Source organism: Lissotriton helveticus, chromosome 12 (genome assembly GCF_964261635.1).
Source record: "Lissotriton helveticus chromosome 12, aLisHel1.1, whole genome shotgun sequence".
Taxonomy (NCBI): Eukaryota; Metazoa; Chordata; class Amphibia; order Caudata; family Salamandridae; genus Lissotriton; species Lissotriton helveticus.
Window position 1 is genome coordinate 464,336,286 of NC_136073.1, and position 25,784 is coordinate 464,362,069.

At 47.8% G+C, this 25,784-nt stretch overlaps 1 protein-coding gene across 2 annotated transcripts in view; it reads left to right on the top strand.

The window, feature by feature from the left end:
• Nucleotides 1-25,784, top strand: part of NUP93 (nucleoporin 93) — a 655,917-nt gene that overhangs the window by 464,999 nt on the left and 165,134 nt on the right. For both annotated transcript variants that reach the window (XM_078671250.1, XM_078671251.1), the window contains one exon: nt 24,103-24,147. In XM_078671250.1, coding sequence (XP_078527376.1) covers nt 24,103-24,147 — 45 coding nt within the window. The remainder of the gene's footprint in view (nt 1-24,102; nt 24,148-25,784) is intronic.

The following is a 25,784-nucleotide window of genomic DNA, read 5'->3' on the forward strand; positions in this document are numbered from 1 at the left end:
CACACTCTGAGCTGAGCAAGAAATTGCCACCGAAAGCACCCGACTACCATACTTCGGAGCGGGAAAAACCACAGAAGCGGGAAAAACCTTTGGAGCCGAAAAATACGACATGGTACACCGGACAAAGACACTACAAAAGAACATGTTTCTAAGCCAAAGGGTGCTACCGGTTCGATGCCGAAAAAGCCTACGGCACCGAAGGATCTACCTCCCACAGAGGAACTATTCCATCCAGATCCTACACAAAAAAACTCTTGTTAAGGATCCCAAAACTGGTCGATTGACACTTGGCTCTAAAAAACTACCATTAGAGGCGCCTGCACCAGCTCCTCATCCTAAGAAGGACATTGCAACATCTCCTCTAAGAATACCTTCTCCTCCTCCTCATCCACCACCTCCTCCCCTGCCACATCACTCCCCTACACCATCTCCTACCCCATTAGAATATGATGATGACGGGGATAACCCCTCTGATGACACAGGTGGTGGTGCAGATAATGAGCAACTAGATAATCCTAGTCCTCCTGGCTCACCTGACCCTTGGGAGGATTATAGTACCCCAGACGTCCCTTACATCCCACAGGATAACATTTACCCCTCCAGGCTTCCCCACCAGAGGACACTATGGAATTTAACCAACTTGTCCATAGAGCTGCCCAATATCATGGAGATGACCTACATACTGACCCAGTAGAGGACTATTTCCTTATGGATACCTTAGATGCCTCACAAAGGTCCACCTCCATGTTACCCATGCTTACAGAGGTCATTAAGCATGCGAAAGAGGTCTTCAAAGATCCAGTTAGGGCTTGAATCATTAACCCCCGCATTGAAAAGAAGTATAAGGCTGCCCCCTCAGACCCAGCCTTCATTAAGGGGCCTGCACCACTAGACTCCCTTGAGGTGTCCAACGCACGCAAAAGAGCCAATTCCCAAACATCAGGCGAGGCTCCCCCACCAGATAGAGTCTGAATTCCTAGACGCCTCAGGCAAACGAACGGCGTCACAGGTAGCAAACATTTGGCGTCTTGCTAATACTCAGGCACTATTAGCAAGGTATGACAGGGCACGTTATGACGAGTTAGAATCCATAATGCAGCACCTTCCTGACAAGTACAAGAATAGGGCCAATGAACTTCTACAAGAAGGTAAAACCATCACCAATACCTCTTTTCGTTGTCGCACACACACACACAGAGCCGCACACACACACACACAGCCGCACACACACACACAGAGCCGCACACACACACAGAGCCGCACACACACACAGAGCCGCACACACACACACACAGAGCCGCACACACACACACACAGAGCCGCACACACACACACACAGAGCCGCACACACACACACACACAGAGCCGCACACACACACAGAGCCGCACACACACACAGAGCCGCACACACACACAGAGCCGCACACACACACAGCCGCACACACACACAGAGCCGCACACACACACAGAGCCGCACACACACACAGAGCCGTACACACACACAGAGCCGCACACACACACACACACAGAGCCGCACACACACACACACACAGAGCCGCACACACACACACACAGAGCCGCACACACACACAGAGCCGCACACACACACACACAGAGCCGCACACACACACAGAGCCGCACACACACACACACACAGAGCCGCACACACACACACACAGAGCCGCACACACACACAGAGCCGCACACACACACACACAGAGCCGCACACACACACAGAGCCGCACACACACACAGAGCCGCACACACATACAGAGCCGCACACACACACACACAGCCGCACACACACACACACAGAGCCACACACACACACAGAGCCGCACACACACACAGAGCCGCACACACACACAGAGCCGCACACACACACACAGAGCCGCACACACACACAGAGCCGCACACACACACACAGCCGCACACACACACACAGAGCCGCACACACACACACACACAGAGCCGCACACACACACACAGAGCCGCACACACACACACAGAGCCGCACACACACACAGCCGCCCGCACACACACACAGCCGCACACACACAGAGCCGCACACACACAGAGCCGCACACACACAGAGCCGCACACACACACAGAGCCGCACACACACAGAGCCGCACACACACACAGAGCCGCACACACACACAGAGCCGCACACACACACAGAGCCGCACACACACACAGAGCCGCACACACACACAGAGCCGCACACACACACAGAGCCGCACACACACACAGAGCCGCACACACACACAGAGCCGCACACACACACAGAGCCGCACACACACACAGAGCCGCACACACACACAGAGCCGCACACACACAGCCACACACACACAGCCACACACACACAGCCCCACACACACAGCCACACACACAGAGCCCCACACACATACACAGAGCCCCAGAGCATAATCCCAAGAGCCAATGTTTTTAAAAAATTACTTGTGAAGAAGCATCCGGGGCACTGTGTAGGCGCTGACAGCTTATTTGCTACTGTGCGCCCGGGGGTCCATCACTGGGTGCTGAGGTAAACACCCTGCGTCACGAGGCCGCCAGAGACCTAAAAAAAGCCCCACTACTCCCAGGCTCGCCCTTCCTGTCACACACTGAAAACATTTTAAAGCATGTTAGCAGATTATGTCACAAAGAGGTGTGCGGGAGGGGGACACACTTTTTTGGTAAATGAGTGCTCGGCTTAAAAGGGAATGAAGAACCTTTAACGGGTGTTTGCCTGCGTCGGCTGGGCACATGTGTGCCGTAGACGAGCGTTGTTTGTTGTGTTGCGCCACACGCGTTGACTTTAGGTTTCCCCGCACATGCATTACCAACGCCCGAGACATAGGGCATATAAACTCAAAGCATAGGCACGGTGCCCCACGCCAGGAGTGCAAAGACGCATTTCGGCACAGGGGCTTCACTGGGACGTCTTTTTTTTTTGCAGTTTGCAGTTCTTGCATAACGCGAACTGGACCCGAAGGTATTGGAGGAGCTCTTTACGTGAGTACCAGTTACATTAAACAGGAACACGTTCGTTTTTGTTAGGCAGGGGGAGATTAAGTGATTTGCCCAGAATCACAGGATGCTGAGTCCACGCTGAGACTCGAACCTGGTTCCCCAGTTCTACAGGTGGTAGCTCTAGCCGTAGTGCTGCATCCTTTCTGTAACTTAAGAGATCCCCGGATCCATTTATCCACCTCTTGTCTGCGGCATATGATATAATTTAAAGCTGCGTGTCGGCCAATGGTGGATTTCCCCAAAACATTACCAGCAAAACTCAGAGCATATAAACAGGTCGCGAAGAGCCGACGGGTGCCAGATGTGTTTCTTTAACCGAGCAGGCTCTGAAGCAAGCACACGGACATCCACGCAAATGCAAACTATTTCCTAAATACACCGTTTTTGTTTTTTACATACCGCAAAAGCAAGCAGTACATTCGAAAGCGTGGCGACACAAGTTCAAGTGATTATTTGGCAGCATACCCATTTCACATGTGTACCTTATCACAAAACATTAACTGTTGTTTTTCGAAGGCGCAGCCTTTCCTTTGGAATCTTCGTGTTATTTTGTTATAGTGCACACTCGCCACAAAGGAATTACACGTAGTTAAGGCTGTGGCTTAGTTTCCTGGGTGATTGTCAAATTTCACGTAATAATAACTGACACTGGTGCAGTAAAAATACAGTAACAATGCAGACAATATCAGTCATAGTTGACTGTGTATTTACCTCCGACGCTGAACAGGATTGATCTACCCATTGGCTCCGCTCACGTTGCACAAATAGCACGAACATACAGAATTAACACACACATTGGTTTAGTATTGACGAATCCCGTGACCAAACGGGGGCTGGGTCCATTCTGAACCGTGCTCAGAACAGGCTGTCCGTATCGGAAGTGCGCACTCGTATAAGCCTTTTGACAAGGCTGATGTCATGAGCCTCGGGAGTCACAAGCAGCGCCTGGCTTCCTGCTGGCATAAAAGATTCCTTATCTTCTTTATGGGTCCATCTGGACCCATAAAGAAGATAAGAAACCTTTTACGCCAGCAGTAAGTCAAGGAACCCCGTCTGAAAAGGACGGGGCTTACAAAGAAAGAAGAACGACACTAGGACCTCTTCTCCAATGGCTGGCCACCGTTTTGCATGAACGGTGATGCCAGCCAATGGAGAAGAGGGGCAGGGCTTAACCTCGCTGGTAGAAAATACCCTACCCCATTAAATCTCGCCAGCTCGACTGCACATGTGGGCAGTCTTTCGCAGGCCGAGACCTAAAAAGGATACGGACACAGCTAAATCTATTGGAGCCTTGCAGTCGCAAGCTCCCAGACGCTCTTTTCGTCGCTCATCCTATAGAGGCACCACTAGAGGCTACTCTTCAGATAATCCCCCTACTTCTTACAAAGCCCCTACCCAATCCACCTACAGTAGAGGCTACCAAAGAGGGGGTTACAGGGGTAACAATAATAAAGGCAGAGGCAAAACTAACAACTCCCGATCTGCCTCCACCCCTGCCCAATGACTACCCTCCACTTCCCCCACCACATTCCACTCCAGTTGGGGGAAGACTAAAACAATTCCTTCCTGTCTGGACCAACATCAGACAGGTGGGTGCGACAAATAATTCAAGCAGGTTACTATCTCGAACTAACCTCTACCCCCCAAACATACCACAAAACAGCTTCCAATATCAAAAGAACATTTGCTACTGCTCAGGCAGGAGGTAATATCCCTCCTACAAAAAAGCGCGATACAACCCATTCCACTGCATCAACAAAACAAGGGAGTTTACTCCCTGTACTTTCTTATCCCAAAAAAGAACTGCTCTCTAAGGCCTATTCTAGGCCTCAGACTACTAATCCTGTACATACAATCAGACCACTTCCATATGGTCACACTCCAGCAGGTCCTTCCTCTCCTTTTACAAAACAACTTCCTTGCCACTATAGATCTCAAGGACGCCTACTTCCACATTCCCATTCACAAAGCTCACAGAAAGTATCTCAGATTTGTACTGGTCGGTGAGCACTATCAATTCAAGATACTCCCATTCGGAGTCACAACAGCAACAAGAGTGTTTACCAAGTGCCTAGCAGTAGTAGCAGCACACTTAAGAAGACAGCACATTCACATCTTCCCATATCTCGACGACTGGCTCATAACAGCCAGCTCACACAGTCAGTGTGTACAACACACTCACACCACCATCCAATTACTCCACGACTTGGGGTTCACAGTAAACCACACCAAGCCCCACCTGCAACCGTCCCACGTACAACAATATCTCAGTGCCACAAAAAACACCTCAACAGCGCTAGCTTATCCCTCTCCTGCCAGGATAACAAATATGCAAGCTCTGATAACCAAATTCCAACCGCAACACTCTCATCCAGCTCAAGTGTTCATGCAACTTATAGGAATGATGGCCTCTTGCATATTCATAGTGTCTAATGCAAGACTACAGATGCGTCCTCTTCATGAGTGCTTAGCACAACAATGGAACCAGGCTCATGGTCAATTAACAGACCTAATGTTGGTAGACTGTCAAACTCATCGCTCTTTGCAATGGTGGAACACCAAGAACCTTTCCAAGGGCTGACCGTTCCTAGGACCAGTTCCTCATATAGTCATAACAGCAGACGTATCGCTCTCCGGCTGGGGAGCCCACCTCCTACAGCACACCATGCAGGGCAGGTGTACACCACAACAAAAGTTACTCCACATCAACCACCTGGAGTTACTAGCCGTTTTTCTAGCCCTAAAAGCAGGAGTTACTTGCCATTTTTCTAGCCCTAAAAGCATTCCAAAAGCACATAGCTGTCTTAGTCCGCACAGACATCATGACAGCCATGTACTACATAAACAAACAAGGAGGGACACACTCTCTGCAACTCTGTTAGCTCAGAGGATATGGAGATGGGCTATACCTCTAAACATCTTCCTCTTAGCCCAACATGTTCCAGGGATACAAAACACCATAGCCGAATTGTTAAGTCAAACACAACAGATCCATGAGTGGGAACTTCATCCACAAGTTCTTCAACCGTTCTTTCAGATGTGGGGGTAACCTCAGATAGACTTCTTCGCCACCCACGAAAACGCCAAATGGCCAAGCTTCGCCGCCAGGTATCAACACCCGCTGTCCAAAGGCAATGCGATATGGATGAACTGGTCTGGCAAATTTGCGTACGCTTTTCCACCTCACCCACTGCTTCCACTAGTGGTGCGCAAACTTCAGCAACATTCCCTCACTCTCATTCTAGTTGCTCCTACTTGGGCCAGACAACCATGGTACACCACACTGCTGCAACTTTCTGTGGTACCGCTACAAACATTGACCTTTCAAGAACCTTGTCTGCAAATGCATCATAATAAGGTGGTTCTCCGTACCAATCCTAAATTCCTTCCAAAAGTAATTTCGTCCTTCCATCTCAATCAGTCTGTAGCGCTGCCCATATTCTTCTATCAGCCACAGACAGTAGCAGAAAGAGCTCTTCATACCTTAGATGTCAAAGGAGCATTGCTTTACTACATCGAAAGAACACAACCCTTTTGCAAAACTAAACAGCTTTTTGTGTCTTTCTCACCACCACACAAAGGCAACCCCATATCAAAATCTGGGATAGCTAGGTGGATTGTAAAATGTATACAGATTTGCTACCACAAAGCTAAACGTACGTTATCTGTTCCTCCTGAAACCCATTCTACTAGAAAGATAGGGGCTTCAATGGCATTTTTAGGGAATATTCCCTTAGATGACATCTGCAAAGCAGCTACATTGTCTACACCGCACACATTCACAAAGCACTATTGTGTAGATGTGCAAACTAAACAATAAGCTACTGTGGGCCAGGCTGTACTCTAAACACTATTTCAAACTACTGCAACAGATACAGGTGGTCGCCGCTAAGAGTGGGTACTGCTATACAATCTATGCACAGTGTGTAATCTGCAGCTCCTATGCCTCGAAAGGAAAATGCTACTTACCAGAATGCATCTTTTCTTGGCATGTAGAACTGCAGAGTTACACACGCCCACCTGCCTCCCCGGCTACCCTTATCGGTTCCAGTATTATCTTAATTAATTAGATACAACTTACATGAGCATCCTTCTTGTTTCTTACAAAACTCCATCATTTCCCTGCTGGCGAAAAACAATCTAAGGATAGAGCAGATGCCCATGCGCACTATTGTCAAAAGGAGGAGTCACCTATCTCGTGACTTCCAAAGAGTTTTCATGACTAAAAACAACTGCAAACATCCGGGCCCAACACTAGGTGGCGATCTATATACAGTGGGTAACTCTGCAGCTCTATATGCCAAGAACAGATGCATACTGGTAAGTAGCATTTTCCTTACTGCCCTGGTGCATTTGAAAGTATCACTGCTTTTGAAACTGTTAAGTTACCTGCAACTGAGTTCTCTTGGTTCTAGAAACAAAATAACAAAGAAACAATCTTTTTATACAAACCATTGGTCTGGATTTAGTCTTTGACTGTGTGCTACCATTTCTTGCCTGAGTGTGTACAGTAAATGCTTAACTCGGGGGTGGTAGCTTGGACAGCGCGGCGCACGGCATCCTAATTGTACAGCTCTGCAGCTGTGGTCCTTCTCAGCAGGCTTTCACACCTAAATGTTGGGTCCTACGAAATCCGCTCCAGTCCCTGACTCCGGAACATCCGCAGAGCCATTACGTGAGCAGGCTCAAGACTTCCAGGCTCTTTTCATTGACCTCGATCGCCATAGGTCTCCTCTCTCCAAAATAGCGTCCGGTCCCTCGCAACATCGGCAGTGGTAACTTAGCTGGGAGTGAAGTGCTCACCACACGAGGCTCCCCAGAGAGCTCCGCATTCCACCTGCGGTTCACTGAGGAACGCTCCATCTCGGAAGGTATGTTGAAGGACTGGGCTCTCTCAGGAGGCTGCTTTGTTTATCTGCGTGCCTAACCTGAAAATGATGGCCGTATTTGAATAAAATAAATCTAAACAACTTAAAAGGGCTTACACTAACATCTGTTCATCTGTGCACATCTGGCAGCTCATCTGAAAATTTACTCCTTACCAAGGAATTCATCAATAGATAGGGTTTGAAGGTATTCTGAAGGCTCACAGGGCTCTCCCTGACCCAAAAATGGAGTCCAAGCACGAGGTGATGTGATCTGAGCTCCTGTCCCATTTAGACATACTCATCCCTGCTGGTTGCCAGAACAATGTAACAAAATCTCTGCTGTGTACTGCTTTGTACTAGGGGGGGGCGCAACAACTTTAATCCCTGCTCCATTCCCAGCACTGACTCACTAAAATTGGCATCTACTCGGCGCCGCCTTAGCATCCTTCCTACCACAAAAACCATGGCAGACAAAGAGCCTAAACCGAACAACAAGTGCACCACACCTGAACCACCGTTGTCTGACTTACCGGTTAAAGGGAAATCTGAGATCAATAACATCATGGAATTGATCCTTAAAAAATTTGCGGATGTACACAAACCTGCAAAATCTACCAATACTGATATGTTAAAAAACAGGAACTATCCGCGATCAGATCCAACATAACTAGCATCAATGCTAGAGCATCGGAGGCAGAATCTCGTATTAGCACCCTGGAAGACAACTCCAGTGCTTCAACCAGAGTCATAAACAACCTAATATCCACCTCTAAATCCCTTCAAAGATACGTTTCTGAGCTTTAGGACAGGGACCGCAGAGAGAACCTGCGCATCTTTAACTTGCCAGAGAGTTCGGAGGATTCAGCAGGCTCATGTATTAGTTTCCTGGAGAAGTGGATCCCGCAAATGACAGACCTTTCTATTAGAAAGGCGTTTGAGCTGGAAAGAACACTCTGTTTCCTCTCTTTCAAGTCTGCGAACAGAAAACTAAATTGTCTGATTGTCTGATTATCTAATTGTCTGCCGCCCACCAAGATATCGACACAGAATTAATCCTCAGCTATGTCGGCAAGAACAACCATATTTTGGCCAAAAAATCTTCATCTATCAAGATTACTCTAAACCTACGATGGAAACCAGAACAGGTTACCTAGCCCTGCGACCCAGACTGAAAAACTCCAACATTCAGTTCTCGTTCATCGCTCCGGCTAAATTCAAAATTCTAGTTGATGGAAGACACCATTTCTTCAATGACCACAGAGACCTACAAATCTTCCTAAATGAGCGTGAGGGCTCTTCCGTGATAACGCATCCAACTCATTCGACCAGACCAAGTGTTTATGCAAGTGGTTCTTGCTGACTTCACTCATATCCTTTTGTTTTTGCGGGGTCACCTTCTTGACTCTTGGTTCTTGTTTAGTGCATTACAGTGATTTGTTCTGCTGATGTGCTGTCACCCATTGTATTCTTTTTGGGCTCGCTAATCAATGTGAAACAACTACACTTCTCTGTTTTGTGCTCCAAAGCACTTTGTTCCGCTAGTCCGTTGTTAACCACTGTACTCTGATCTGCTGTCACCCATTGTATTCTTAGTGGGCTCGCTAGTCAATATGAAACAATTACAGTTCTTGGTTTTGCGCTCCGTAGCGCTCTGTTCCGCTAATCCATGTTAACCACTGTACTCTCATTGGGCTCAATAGTTGTACTTATCTGTACCAGGCATACATGGTTTTCAACCTGCTGTACCTTTTTGTATACATTTCTACAACAATCACTGTGACTTCACCCTGGGGTGGCTTTCAACCGTCACAATTCTGACAAGAGTCTGTGTCCGGTGCGCCTCTCCACACACATGAATGTTCCCTTTACTTGCAACTAGGGGGCCTCCTCCAAGACCCATGTGACTTAGGGACCCAACACTTAGATCTGGTATTCGTGCTCTATACCTAGGTTTCTACTAAGGTCTTTTCCTGGAGCCTCTGAGAAGTATATCCTAATGTTGGATCCTTCTTGTTACCACACATACTACATCTCTGCTGTACACCGCGGGGCTAGCTCCACAACACTGTCGCCATCCTCAAAGACAAGGCTGGGGGGGGGGGATTTCTGGGACTCCGTAGCCCTGCAGCTAAACCAAATCCCCTCCAATTCTATCATCATCTTAGGTGGTGACCTCAATCTCCCAATGGACTTAACGTTAGATCGGCAATCCATGTCAGTGCTACATTCTCCAAGGTTGCATAAAGCATTTCTTAAACTATGTGACCGATTCTTTCTCCTTGACCCATGGAGACTATAGCACGCAGACACTAGAGATTATACTTCCAACTCCAACCCCCATAAATCTTACTCTTGGATCGACTACCTATTGATTTCTAAATCACGCACACACCTATTTGATCAGACAGACAACCTGCCTAGGCTGATCCCAGGTCACTCGTCTTTTACCTTGTCCCTTTGGGCTCTAAGGCTAGAGTTTCTAAAACAAAGTGGAGATTTAACGATGAATATAATAATAATAATAATAATCCACATTTGTAAAGCGCACAATCACCCGTAAGGGTCTCTAGGCGCTGGGGGCCGTCGGGAAGATTAAGCAAGCTATTGCCCAGAGTCACATGGTGCTGGGCTAACCTGCCGCCGGAGCCGGGGATCGAACCCTGATCCCCAGATTCCAGCGTCAGTCGCCCTGGCCGCGGCGAATCAATCAGACACAGCTTCTAGAGCCACTATTGAAGCCTTACCTGAGGGAAAACTTGGTTGGTGTTGGAGACTTCCCCTGCTATACACTGGGATGCGCTCAAAGCCACGATTAGGGTCTCCTTAATCGAAATACAAGCTAAACTAAATAAAGCTCATGGCAAAAAGCTAAATACGCCCAAAAATTAGATTTAAGCCTTAGAAGCACTCATCTCTCGCCAAGATGCACATACACTCTCACAAGAAAAAATATGAATACAACAGATTGAGTGAGAGAGTGGGCATGTGTATCAATAAATACAAGTCTTTAAAACTGTGTGAAGCCAACTGGGCTGGGAAACTTTTGGCTTCATATTTGAAACGCAAACAGAATGATAAGGGATTAACTCACTCAAAGACCAGAATAATAATCCCCACTTCAACCCCCGATAAACGAATTGAGATCCTTAAGGATTTCTACATATCTCTTTACAAAGAAGAGACTGTCTTCTCAGCAGAAGAATGTATATCTTAACTTGAGTAGTTAGTCCTTCCGTCTATATCGGACCAGGACAAATTATTGCTTAGCACACCAATATAGCTGGATGAGGTGAATAGAGCTATTGATTCACTCAAACTTAACAAAGCTCCATGCCCGGACGGATTCAATGCTTAGTTCTATAAAAAATTTGCCCCGCACTTTCCCCTACTCTATTTGTCCTATTCCGGCACTTATTCCAAAAGAGGGTAAGGACCCTCTGCTGGTGAGAAACTATAGGTCAATCTCACTAATAAACTTAGACGCAAAATCTATGCCAAAATACTGTATAAAAGACTTGAGCCGTTGTTGCCGTCTTTAGTTAATCACTCTCAGGTGGACTTAATGAAAAACAGACTTTCAAGCGATAATACCAGTCTTCTCTGTCACACCATTGAGAAAGCAAAACTTGCAATCAGCCACTGTAGCCATCACTCTTGATGCTTAGAAGGCTTTCAACAGGGTCTCTTGGTCCTTTCTTTGAAAGACCCTGTTGAAATATAACCTCGGGGACACAATCACAAGAATGATCATGGCCTTATATAGTGCCCCCTCCACTAGGGTACGCTCTGATGGTCTCTTATCCTCAGCATTTAATCTAGAGAGGGGACCCGACAAGGTGCCCCCTATATCCATCACTCTTCATCTTGACACTAGAACCTTTACTTCTCAGGATGTAAACAAACGCAGATATAGCTGGGGTTTCTTTCAACAACACAAAAATTAAAGTGGCCGCTTATGCAGACGATATGCTGATTTTGACAGAAGACACATCTCACTCTTTCCCTGTCTTGTTAAAGTCAATAGAGGATTATGCCCTAGTGTCCGGATATAAACCTTAATAAAGACAAATCTGAAACCATGGGTTTGAACAACCTTTGCATGAGTGATTTGTTCAAATCCACGGGTCTATCTTGGCAACATTATTACATTAAATACCTTGGTCTAGAGTTCAATGCTGACTTATTAGTATCCCTCCGCCACAACGAAATACTAACACCCCCAAAAAATTGAAGCGCTGTTGGAGTGTTGGAATCCCAAATTTATCACTTGGTGGGGCTGCATCGAGACCATCAAAATGATGATCACACAAATAGTCAACTATCTGATTAGTATGTTAGCCCTTGTTCTAACTGAGGAATTTCACCACAAACTGGACAGCTTATTAACAAAATTCATATGGCAAAACAAACATGCAAGAATATCTTTAAAGAAATTATGCTTACCAGTCCACCTAGGCGGTGTTAACCTGGCCGATTAAGAAAAAAAAGTACCAAACCGGCTTCCTAACCAGACAAGGCTCTCTCTGGCTTTCCCCACCCCTTGACTATACTCCCACCTGGCTATTAGTCGGAAAAAAAATTACTCAGTGCTCTTCGACCTATCGTGTTTTTATCTAATAACACATTACCCCTTACCTCTGGAAAATACATCTTCTCCAATACAATAAAAGCTCTGACAAAATTTTATAAACTCCTAGAGACCCCTCTCACTCACTCTAACATGATGTCGTTATGGAACAACTCAAAGATCAAAATCAAGGGGAAAACCATAGTCTGGAAATTGTGGGCATCGAAAGGCATCCACTTTCCAAGACATCTGGGCTCCTCTGGTGCCCCTCTCTCCTTCAGAGAATTTAAACATCAGTATAACCTCTCAGACATAGGCGTGTATGACTTTCTTAAACTCAAAGCAAGCCTTTCCAATTAAAACTTCCCTGGCAAAGATCCCTCCATCAGCAAGACAATACTGGCCTTTAACAAATCAGGCCATCAAGCTATCAAGTTCTACCACCTCGTATTGCCTAAATCCACATTCTCCATGAAAACTGTCTTAGAAAAATGGAGTAGCCATGAAAACAACCCGCCGGATAACTGGAAACTAATTTGGAAAACAGTTGTATACCACAAGATCTCTCCCGCACTTTCCCAAACAAAGTACTGGCTTCTACACAGATTCTTTTGGACTCCGCCACAGCTTCACAAAATGTCTCTTAAAGATAACCCTTCATGTTGGAACTGTGATGCAGCTATCGGGGAGCTTCTGCCATGCTCTATTTTACTGCAGTATGGTGTCCTCCTTTAGGGACAGTGTGCTTGACTTTATCTACTCTCTTTATGGTGTCCTCCTTATCAAAGAATTTCTTTCAATAATTCAAGATTTTTAAGATCCGTAAGTCCACACTCTGAATGATAGACTCCTAGTGGTCATATTACTGACTTTGGCGTGTAAGTCGATATTGGCCAACTGGAAGAACACTGCTTCCTCCTCCTTTAGGGCCTGTCTGTACTTGATCTTCTTCTTAAGAGGTGCAGACAATATCTCTCTTCTGAATTCTCCTTGGAAACCCCAAAATAACTGGGTATGGATATCATTAGACACTTACTTCTCCATAACAAAACCTTCTTGATCCCTCGTGGAGTGTGGTCTGCACCCTTCCCTGTGCTTTGGGCAGGTGTCAAATCCCAGACTTGGGCATTGGGTTAACGTTCCATCATCACACTTTTATAACCAATTTGTATCCTTATTACCAGAAAATATGAACCACTCAAACATCTACACATATTTGTAACTTGTAAATGTGTTCTACTCTGGCTCAAATCTCCCTATACTCGACGGTTAGTAGAAAACTCAACTACTGGACGGCAAGAGGTCCCTCAGTGAACCACTCCATAATTTCCTTCCAGTTTTATTTTGTGTGTTTTTATTTTGTATTCCTATTGCAGTTTTCTGCATATTGCTTTCACGTTTGTTTCTTTCTAATGTACACATTTATAGATGATCATCAGAGTCTGCACATGTTGTCTGAACATTATGTATCTTGTTATAATGCCATAACACAGTCGACTTTTTTCTTTTGTTTTGCTTTGTTCTGGAAAACCTAATAAAAACCTTTTGAAATAAAAAAAAAAGCTTAACACTACTCTCTGATAAGCCTAACTTCTCAGCCACCACTAAATTGAGATTAAGGTATTATCTATTTTATCCTCTGCTATACCTTTGGAGACTCACTGGATTCTGTGCACATTATACCTTTTTTGGTATAGTATATACAGAGCCAGCCTCCTACACCTTACTTCATGCTTACCTTAAGTCCAGAAGAACAGGCCTGTAAGTTGTTCACAAGTAATTGTATGCAGTATATTGTAATTGCATTTATATAGCACTTACTACCCCTGAAAAGGAGTTGAAGCACTTTTCGGCAGGTAGCACACTACTCTGTAACCCAAAAATGAGAAGAGTGGATTAGTATAGGGAAATATGTGTTAATTTGAGTGACGGGCATATGAGTCTGGTATATGGGTTAACTAGGTCAATAGAGGGATAGAAGAGGGAAGGGTCTAGAAAGTGCTGTTTGGGAGATCATAGAAGTAAGATGAGGTTTGGGAAGAGTGAAAGAAGAGAAGAGACTCTAGAAAGGGATTAGGGAAATCATAGACGTAAAATGAGGTTTGAGATGCATGAGGTAAGAGTTTAGAAAGGGGTGCTTGGGAGATGATAGTAGTTGTAGGATGCTGTCTTGGCATATGGTGCACACTTATTTAAGTGAAGCACCTTGCACTAATCCAAGCAACCCTTAAAGTGATTTTAGGGGTATTAGACAACCATAGAAAGCTCTCTGAGTGGTAGGTGTGGGGAGCAGCCTTCAGGCTTAGTCCAGAAGGAGTGTTAAGCAGCTTGTTTTACCAGAACTAATCATGTAGTGTAGGTCAAACGAAAAAGAACCACACAGTGTAGTTATAAAAATAGGTATATTTATTATACACACTCACTAACACATTGGTATATCTCCTACCCGGAGATATCAACACTATACACACAATACTTCAATTGTAAACAGGTAAGGTAAGTAAGCACAAATACACAGTGGTCTCCAGGGGGGACCAAACCATATACTAAAGTAATAGTATACAAACTGCGACTGATGTTGAGACTTGGACCAGAAGACTGGAGACACTACTAATCTTCCGAGGTAAGTACCCAGGAACCCCACGGAAGCTGTGTGCAGAGTGGAAACACAGCCACGTACATAATGAAAGTCAATGGGAAAGTCATGATTGCAGTTTTCAAGAAGGATGCTTCCAAGTGGAACCTGAAGAAACCCTGTGAAAGACAGAAGGTTGGAGAGTCACCTCACCCGTGGATACCAGGGAAGCCATGTGCATAGGTGTGAAGTGACGTCGGAAACCGTCGTAGACCACAATGGAGGACTTCAGGAAAGATGTTGCTGGTGAGGAAGGTGAAAGAGTCTGGTGAAATCCAAGTGTGGATTCTTGAAGAGAAGAACCTGCAAGCAGAGGGGGCAGAGTCTATGCCATTGGGAGGTGACCAAGAGGCATAGAAGACCAATGACGGAAGCTGGAAGAGTGGTGACGGTGACTTTGTCACTGCAACTGAGGACAACAGGCAACACTGTAGAAGAGCCGTTCACAAGCTGCTCCTAGTCGGAAGTCGAGAACCAGGTGGTCTGGATCCGGCAGGAGCACCAACAAACCTTGGCAACAGACGTGGTAAACTAAAAGGTGCAACGTTAGGACCAGCAATGTCCAAGGGACTCGCCAATTGCAGGAGAGTCAGAGCAGGCCCCAAGCAAGCAGGGGAGCCCACTGAACCTCGAGCAGCTCACCAGAGATGCAGGCCAACGGTGCAGAAGATGTGGTGAGGACGAAATTTTTAGCAGGAAGAGATGCTAGAGGCTGGAGCTTCTTGTTGCCCGAAGATATCTGGAGTACAGAGCCAACAATCCTTTGAAACGGCAAGTCGATGCGGTGCACAATTCTGTTCCAGCAGTTCTGACGAGGGATAATGGTCTCAAACGTGCAGAGAGGACAGGGCAGGCCTCGAGGGAATTGCAGAAGCTCCCCTGTGTTGCCGAGCCTTTCGGAGTCCTTGGAACTTCAGGAGCAGCAGACAGGTCAGCTTCGTAGTGATGCCTGCAGATGCAGAGGAGTGACTCCTTCACTCCAATGGAGATTCCTTCGGGTGTGTTTGGTGTCCACAGGCCTGGAGAGGAACCTGAAGGACGTACAGGCACAGACGACGAAGAAGACTTGCAGAACAGCGAGACCAGGAGCAGCAGGGGACTTAGTGAAGTCTCGGTTCCAGGTGAAGTCCAAGGTGCCCAGATGGTTGAAGTTGAAGTGGTTTCGGGTTTGAATCTTGTTCCACGACGAATCTGAAGAGCTACCCACAGTTAATCCCTTAAGCATCCCAGGGGAAGGGTTAGGAAGATTCAAGGGTCCCTCCCAGAGGAGAGGCTGAACAGAGGGAAGGGTACTCCCATGTCCTTTGTCCAGTTTCGCACCAGAGCGGGAGCCAAGGGCTCCCTGAATTGACTCAAACTGGAATATGCAAGGAGTGCACCAAATGTGCCTTTCTGGTGGTGCTGGCAAGCGACCCCACCCAATACATTAAGTCCAGTCTTGGGAGGTGATCACACCTCCCTGTGACGGGAAACATTTTGTTCTACCTTTCCCTGCTTGAGTTCAGCTCATCAGCAGGAGGGCAGAATTATGTCTGGCGTTGGCAGGAGCACTAGTTTGCTGGCAGACCCTGAAAGACTGTTACTGGTCGTACTGGGGGGCTTCCTGCAGGAGACCCCTAGTGCATGCAGTCATACCACGAACACTGGTAACGATGTTGGGGTATGATTAGTTTTTCCTGTTTTCAGTTTCTATTTTTGGTCCATTCTGGTGGGGTTTTTTCAATACCTTAAAAAACAGTGGTTATCAGTGGTTGCACATTTTCGTGCCATTAAAAACAACAGAAACTGTGTTTTACTGGTGTTTATGGAATTTTAATTTAATTCTAATTATTTCTTGCTTTCTGCACTGATACGTGTATGGGTAGCGTATACACAGGGTATATGATGTCCAAATACATGTTTACTGCACCAGAATGGACTACAAAGTCAATAGCATTCTTCATTAACTCTGAAGATTGTAAAGATACTTTCAGCATACCATCTAGCAATTGACAAGGATCTCTTACAGGGAAGCACTTCAGTTGACCTTGAAGCTGGGGAACCGGGTTCGAGTCTCGGCAGGGACGCTCAACATCCTGTGATTCTGGGCAACTCACTTAATCTGTCCGTGCCTAACAAATAATTAATGTGTCCGTCTGTATCGTAACTGGTGCTCTTATGAAGTGATCTGATACCTTTGGGTCTAGTCCGTGCTATATAAAACTACTTAATAAAAAATATGAATAATAATTTGCTGCTATGCTGGTCGCATGTCTTTGTGTACATGATGCTGTATATCATCCATCAGGGGTGGAGCAAGTATACAATGAAGAGTCCCACAATAAGGGTTGTGAAGGAGCTCTTGTGGAGCTTGACTGAAGTAAACTAGCAGATCTCCATAGGATAACATTACAGCTTTAAAGATACAAATACAATGCACTTTCTATTTCTTGAAAAATGAATATCTTGAAAAGTACTTACCCGATTACGATGATCTTGGTGTCTAACTTAATTTAAAATCAGTGTTAATTTTTCCAAAAGGGGCTCTGATTCCTTTATTGAGTGTGTCTCTCACTTACTGACTCTGTGTGTTCAATAAAATAAATGCTTAACACTATCCCCTGATAAGCCTAAAATGCTCGGCCACACTACCACAAAAGTGAGCATTTGGGATTATTATTTTAACCCCTGTAATCCAGTAAGGGTTGCCTGTACTCTACATAGTGCACTAAAATGAGGTTCATTGTGCAAAGAGAGCCAGCTTCCTACAAATGATATCTGAAAGAAACAGATTAGTGTTAGATTCCTTACCTTAGAATATCCCAAGGCGTCAGACTGGATCCGGAAAGGTTTCGTCAGCAGTACCCCTGCGCGTCGGTAGGCGTCATCTGCGCCTCCGCATCCGTCGTCGGCGATGTGATCGCTGGGATGACGTTGTCGGAGTACTTAGACGCCGCCCTCGCTCGCTGACGTCAGTTCTTTTTTCCGGGCCAGCATGCACAGATCCAGGAAGAACAGTACTCTAGTCATTTTTTTACTAACTTTTTTGAAGTCTTTTGATCACTTTTCGAGTCGACCTTCGACTCGCGGTGCCGTAGGGATGCCTGGTTTTAAACCTTGCGAGGCCTTTCACCGCCTGTTGTTGGTGACCGACCCCCACCGTCGGTACCTTTACTGCTTCGGGGCCGACCACGATGACAAGTCGTGCCCTGACTGCCAGGCCTTGACCTCGAAATCTAGGCGGGAAGCGGTCCCATAAGCTGCTCGAGATCCGGCAGTCGGCTCCACGCCGCTCGAGGTCCTAGTGGAGGACTAAGTCGAGGGACCGGTCGAGGAGCCGCAGTCATCGAGTCACCACCACTCGTCGGGCTCCAAGTCCTCCGGTAAGTCGAAGTCGAAGAGGCGTCATCGCTCATCCGACAATTCCCTCCCCACCCCGGACGCTCGCGCGACGCGGCCGGGGGTTCGGGCGACACCGCCGGCACGGCTCCACCGGAGCCGCAGGTGCCACGTCCAGCTCCATACCCGCCGGTCCCTGTGCTGCACACGACGCCGGAGGAGATAAGTGCTTTCCTCACGGCCATGAGGTCGCACTTCCCTCTGTCTGAACCTGCCGAGGCGCCTTCGGGCCACGCATGTCCGACTCGGAGCCCTAGCAGCCCGGCGGCTCCGGCGCCATCGGGTACTCTGCGCCGTCGTCGACTCCGGTCCCAACGCCGTAGGGCTCCACAGGATCCAGGCCTGGATCCAGGTCGTCGCCAGTCGACCTCACGATTCCTCCGCTGGCGCCGACTCCGAGGGTGTCGCTCCCGGTGCCGTCTTCGGACGACACCGGCCCTGGTTTCAGCCCCGGTCCGGGTGCGACGCGCCGTCTCCAACGCCGATGGGCGAGCAATTCACCTACGACCTGGCTCCATAATTTTTGCCTGTTTACCAGGAGATGGATGAAGGGGAGGACTGTGAGGGGTATGAGGACCCAGTGGCACAGCATTGCCAGTTGAGCCAGGACTGGGCAGAAGTGCTGGGGGAGGCCAGTGGTTTGGATACTTCGCCCAACACTGGATTTGTCTCTCCTCCCTCAGTGGCATCGGAAGAAGGGGCTACTTATCGCGTGGTGTTGAACAGGGCGGCCAAGGCCTTGGCTCTTGAGCTTCCTGTCGGCCGTGAGGACTAGCCCCCCCACTAAGCTGCTCAAACCGCAGGCAAGCTCCTCGGAGCCTCTACTGCCTTTTAACGAGGCCCTCACCGACGTTCTCATGGCACCTGGTCCAAGCCCTCTACAGGCTTCCCTGTGGATCGGATTGTGGCCCGACGCCACTGCCCGGCTCCGGGCGGCCACTGCTTTCTGTCCGTTCACCCCACCCCCGAGAGCCTGGTGATCCAGGCCTCTACGTCCTAGACCACATTCCTGACCGCTCCTCCGGATCGGGAATCTAAAAGGTATGATCAGTTTGGCAAGAAACTGTTCTCCTCTCTGAGTTTGGGGCTGCGGTCTGTCAACACCGCCTGCCTTTTGGGCCGTTACACCCACTCTCTGTGGGATACGGTTGCGGACGTGCTGCCACAGTGTCCTGAGGAGGCTCGGGCACGGCTCGCCCAAACCCTGGCAGAGGGGCGGGATGAGGCACGGTACTCAATTAAATGTGGACTTGACACCACCAAATCGCTGGGCAGAGCGATTTCCACGACAGTGGCGATTCGTCGTCACGCCTTGCTGAGGTCTACCAACTTTTCGGGGGATGTTCAGGCCACGCTCATGGGCAAGCCCTTCGATGGCCGTCGCCTTTTTGGCGACAAAGCGGACAGTGCGCTAGAGTGTTTTAAGGACTCCAGGGCTAAGGCCAAGTCCTTGGGCCTAGGCCAGCACCAGCAAACTTCTGCTTTTCGCCCCTTTCGTGGCCAAGGAAGGGGCGCCCACACATGTCCAGCCAGCCACTGGCCGCAGAACCAGTCTCAACGCGGTCGCGGACATGGTAACCGCCGTGGCGGTGCCGGGGGCAGGGTCAGTCCACATCCGCTCCCACAGCATCTGCCTATAAGCCTTCCTAGTCCGGCATTTCAGGCCCATTCGATGCCAGTGGGGGGCAGGGTTCGCCATCACCTCCCCCCACTGGCGCACCATCACGTTGGACACCTTGGTGCTGCAAATCGTCCGAAGGGGCTACTCCCTCCCCTTCGATGCGACCACTCCAGCCATGCCACTGCAGTACCACCGCATGTCGGGGGATCACTTGCAACTCCTGACGAAGGGGGGCCATCGAGCGCGTTCCTGGGCCAGAAGTAGGACGTGGTTGCTATTCCCACTACTTTCTGGTACCCAAGAAGGGCAAAGGAGGCCTAGGCCCTATCTTGGACATACGGAGCGTCAACGGCTTCCTCTGGAAGGAGAAGTTCAAGATGCTGACTTTGGCCCTGGACCCGGGAGACTGAATAGTGGCGTTGGACTTGCAGGACGCATATTTCCACATCCCCGTCCTACTGGTCCACCCGCGCTACCTGCGGTTCACGGTAGGCTACGAGCACTTTCAGTTTACCATGCTACACTTCAGCCTTACCAGCTCCCCTCGGTTGTTCACGAAAGTGATGGCGGTGGTCGCAGCTCATCTGCGCAGATCAGGGGTTTCAGTCTTCCCCTATCTCGACGATTGGTTGTTGAAGGCGGGCTCTCCCCAAACAGTCGTCTCCCACCTCCAGACTACGGCCGACCTCCTGCACTCGCTGGGGTTCTCCCTCAACATGCCAAAGTCACACCTGTGCCCCTCTCAGAAGCTCCTTTTCATCGGAGCGGTTCTGGACTCGGCGCAGTTTTGGGTTTATCCCCCCAAACAGCGGGTTCGGGATATTCAGGCTCTGATTCCGATCTTTCAGCCTTTATCCCGAGTTTCGGTCAGGTTGACGCTGCGGCTCCTTGGGCTGATGGCCTCCTGCATCCTTCTGGTGCATCAGACTAGGTGGCGGATGCTGTCTCTGCAGTGGGATCTGAAGTTTCAGTGGGCACAGCATCAGGGCAACCTGTCCGACAACGTCCTCATCTCGGAGGGCACTGCGAGTCAGTTGCAGTGGTGGCTCACGGACCGCGACCGGAGCACGCAGTGGTGACAGATGCATCCCTCCTGGGATGGTGGGGCCACATGAGAGAGAGGGAGATCAGAGGCCTCTGGTCTATGCGGAGTCCCGGCTCCATATCAACCTTCTGGAGCTGCGGGCGATCCGACTTGCACTGAAAGCATTCCTTCCCTCTGTCTGGGGAAGTGTAGTGCAGGTGTTCACGGACAACACCACCGCCATGTGGTACTGCAACAAACGAGGCGGGTGGGGTCGTGGGCCCTTTGTCAGGAGGCTCTGTGCCTCTGGACATGGCTGGAACACCAAGGCGTCACCCTGGTGGTTCAACACCTGGCAGGCTCTCTGAATGCCAGGGCGAACGAACTCAGCCGCCGGTGCATGATGGATCACGAATGGCGTCTGAACTCTGGCGTGGCGCAAGGCCTCTTTCAGCAGTGAGGAGAGCCTTGGTTAGATCTATTCGCCACCGAAGAGAATGCCCAATGTCATCAGTTCTGCGCCTTGGAATTTCCAAGGTGCACTCTCTCGGCGACGCTTTTCGTCGCAAGTGGAGCTGCGGTCCGTTGTACGCCTTTCCGCCTATACCACTTCTGCCCAGAGTGCTGAAGAAGATCAGGCGAGACTGGGCCCAAGTTATCCTTGTGGCTCCGGACTGGGCAGGAAGATACTGGTATCCCGAACTACTCAGCATGTCAGTTGATCCCCCGATTCGTCTACCTCTTCAGGAGGACCTTCTGTCGCAGCAGCAGGGGACGGTTCTCCACCCGAACCTATCCGGTCTCCACCTACTTGCGTGGCGATTGAGCGGCAGCAGTTGAGGCCATTTGACTTGCCTCCTGAAGTTTGTGATGTGATTCTGGCAGCCAGGTGTCCCTCCACAAAAACGGTATATGCCTGCAGGTGGAACAAGTTTGTGGCATGGTGCACAGCAAAGGCTGTGGATCCACTCTCTGCCCCCCTTTCAGAGGTTCTCCTCTTCCTTCTTTCTCTTGCCCAGCAGGTCTCTGCTCGGGGCACTATCAAGGGCTACCTCTCGGCCATTTCAGTCTTCGTAAGGCTTCCTGATCAGCCTTCTCTTTTCGAGTCCCCTGTTGTAAATAGATTCTTGAAAGGCATCACACACGTTTCCTCCTGTTCCCTTCGTGATGCCTCAGTGGGACTTGAATCTTGTTCTAACGTATATGATGTGCGCACCTTTTGAGCAACTTCATAACTGTCCTCTTCGTCTTCTGACTCTTAAGGCTGCATTTCTGGTTGCCGTCACCTCTGCCAGGAGAGTGAGTGAGTTCCAGGCTCTATCTTCTAAACCTCCTTTCCTCTCTGTCCATCCGGACAAGGTTGTAATGATCACTTGTCCTTCTTTCCTACCCAAGGTGGTCACAGCCTTTCATATCGGGCAGTCCATCACCTTGCCCACCTTCTTTCCGCCTCCGCATCCCCCAAAGGAGGAAGAGAGGCTCCACCGTCTGGATCCAAAACGTGTACTCTCCTTTTATCAAGATCGCAGACGCCAGTTCCGGGTGGATAACCAGCTCTTCGTTGGTTACGTGGGTGCTAAGAAGGGACAGGCGGTGCACAAGCGGACCATCTCTCGGTGGGTCGTCTTGTGCATCAAGGTTTGCTACTCATTGGCGAAAAAGGAGCCTCCTGTTGGGCTACGCGCCCATTCCACTCTGGCCACGGCGGCTACTACTGCCCTGGGTCGGGGAGTCCCCTTGCAGGATATCTGTCAGGCAGCTATGTGGGCCTCGGTGCACACGTTTGCTAGACATTACTGCCTGGACAGCCAAGTCCGGAGAAATGGCTTTTTCGGCCGTTGCGTTCTCCAGGACTTCCTGGTGTGATCTTTGTTCGCAGACCCACCACCGGGGTTGGTATTGCTGGGGTATCTATTCTAAGGTAAGGCGTCTAATACTAACCTATTTCTTTCAGAGGCACAAGTTACTTACCTTCGGTAACAATATATCTGTTAGTGTTAGATTCCTTACCGCCCCACCCATCCTCCCAGTCTGCGAACCGATATCTAGGGTTAAGGACATCCCTTTCAGGGCCCTAGTCTCATGGCACCAGTGTCTGTTTCTATCATGGCTCTGCGTTCATGGCGCGGAAAGCTATGTACAGAACTGACGTCAGCACGTGAGGGCGGCGTCTAAGTACTCCAACGTCATCCCAGCGATCACGACGACGGATGCGGAGCTGCAGACGATGCCTACCGATGCGCAGGGGTACTGCTGACGAAAACTTTCCGGATCCAGTCTGACGCCTAGGGGTATTCTAAGGTAAGGAATCTAACACTAACTTATGTTTGTTACCGAAGGTAAGTAACTTGTGCTTCACTGCTTTGCTTTTGGAATAAGGACTAACATGCCAGTGAAATTGAGTTTCTTTGCCCTAGTAAACATATCTCACCATGAATATTTATTGTTAACATGGCACATATAACTCGTGCTATGCCCATAATATCCGGTAATTATTGAGCAACATGTATCCGTCAATGACATGATGTTATCTTGAAGGACCCCATCCCCTTCAGGAGGGATTTACTTGGATGTTCCACATGACCAGTATTTTTTTATTTAAAAAAAAAAAAGTCCAGCTAAGCAAAGTTGATTTGCGGTTTTTACTTCTCACCAAAGGTTGTATAACTTCCTGCCATTGTTTTCCACAAGGAGACTATAGATTTAGGAACATTCAGATTCCCAATTGAAAAACATTTTGCAATTATTAATTGTATTGATAATATTTTACTTGTGGGCTACCATTCAGGCATTGTGTAGTGTTGCAAACCATTAATACAATTTGATGCAATGCTGATTACATTTTTCCATCTGACCATAAAACGTGATTAAACATAGTTAAAATAGAGTATTGCAATAGATGCATAGTTTTATGAAGGCCTAATGCAAATTGTGTGCTGTTTTTTTTAACACATTGATTATTATATTTCATTTTAGTTTGACATGCTCCTTGGAAAACTGGAGAAAGATGGTAGTAGAAAGGTAAGATCATCGTAATCTCCGTGGGGATTTATGAAATGTTATTTGTTATGGGATTTTTGTTTGCTTGATTGATACTGTGGCTCTTTCCTATTATCTTCTATAAGTTTTAATCCAGAGCTATGCATGACTGCTTATGTACATTGGCACTATACCATCCATGTATGTATTCATGCCCTCCCAGTTTCCTTTCTTCCACCCAGTGGGGTTGATTGGATCCTCCTGCTCTAGCTCTTGCACTCCATCACCATCTTCCTCTTCAGTTTTTGGTAGCTTATTTTGCAGTGATCCAGCTTCACTCCCCATCTAATCTCACAGTGATGCAGCCTCTCTTATCTCTTCTGTATTTGTGCACACTTACTGTCCTCACTTAATGGAATATACTGATTTTGTGTACAGTATTTTGCAGCCCGTTGTGACTTGGTATACACTGCATACCTGTCCCAGTGAAATAAATATGAAATTCATATTTACAAAAAACTACAGATGGTGGTTATATTTTCCCTTTCAAGATACCTCAAGGAATATAAAGTTCCTGGGACTTCTTTAATTTTCTAGCTCTGAAGGCGTTCCTTCTTAAAACACGATGCCCTCAGAATATATGTGGGACATGTTTTATATAGAAAGCAAGGGGTAACTCATTCCAAAGTTCTTGGTCATCTAGCAGTGATTCCTACTTCCCAGCTATTCAGTTGAATATCAGGTTGTTAGCAATTTGAGTGGGGTATTGCAGTCAGCCTGTCAACAGTCTCAGCCGATTTCTTTTGACCCCAATGAGAAATTGCTGTATCATTCAGTGATTGATCAGTTTTCAGATTGAGTGAGCTGCTGTATTTTTTTTTTTTGCAACCCAGGGAAACTAACATCTATGAATTAATGGATAAGGAATGAACATTCTCCAGTATTAGGGTGTCTTTCATAGATTCACATGCTTGAATATTCCCTGTTGCCGGAGTGGGAGCCCCACAGTGAATAAAATAGCAATAAAATACCAATAAAATATGCATGTAAAAACATAACATATAAAAATACACACTAGAACTAGTTGCAAATACCAGGTCATAATTTCCACATAGGAATACATGGAGAGAAACAAAAACTTTGCAACATATCACAGTCATTAGTCCATAACTACAGCCAATCAGGCGCAAGCACCCTTCCAGAACCTTCTCCTCAGAGGCTCAGGCCCTCAGATTTTCTACCGCACGTTGTGTGAAGGGAGTCTCCCTGAGCTCTGCTCAGTTTTCTACTTTTCTCTGGTTTTCCAGTACTTCATACCATGTCTTCAAGTAAGAAGTCTTTATTTAGACCTTGTTCTTCTTGTGGGAAGTTGAGTCTTTATTCTGAGGACCCCCACAAGAAGTGTATTTACTGCTTATACCCTGACCATGAGGTAGGCAAGTGTAAGATCTGCAGGACTTTCTCCACAAAAACCTTGAAGAATAGGGAGGGTCGCCTCCTCCTCTGGTTATAAAGGCTGAAGGACAAAGATTCAGCTCTTTCTGACGTAGAAAGCCTGGTGTCAGGCACGTCTAAAGCCGGCTCAAAGCGTAGCAGCGTGCAGGATTTACCTTCTCCCTTCTTGAAGAAGAAGAAACTCTCAGCTTTGAAGGCTCCTGAGGTGTCCACATCTCCTCCTG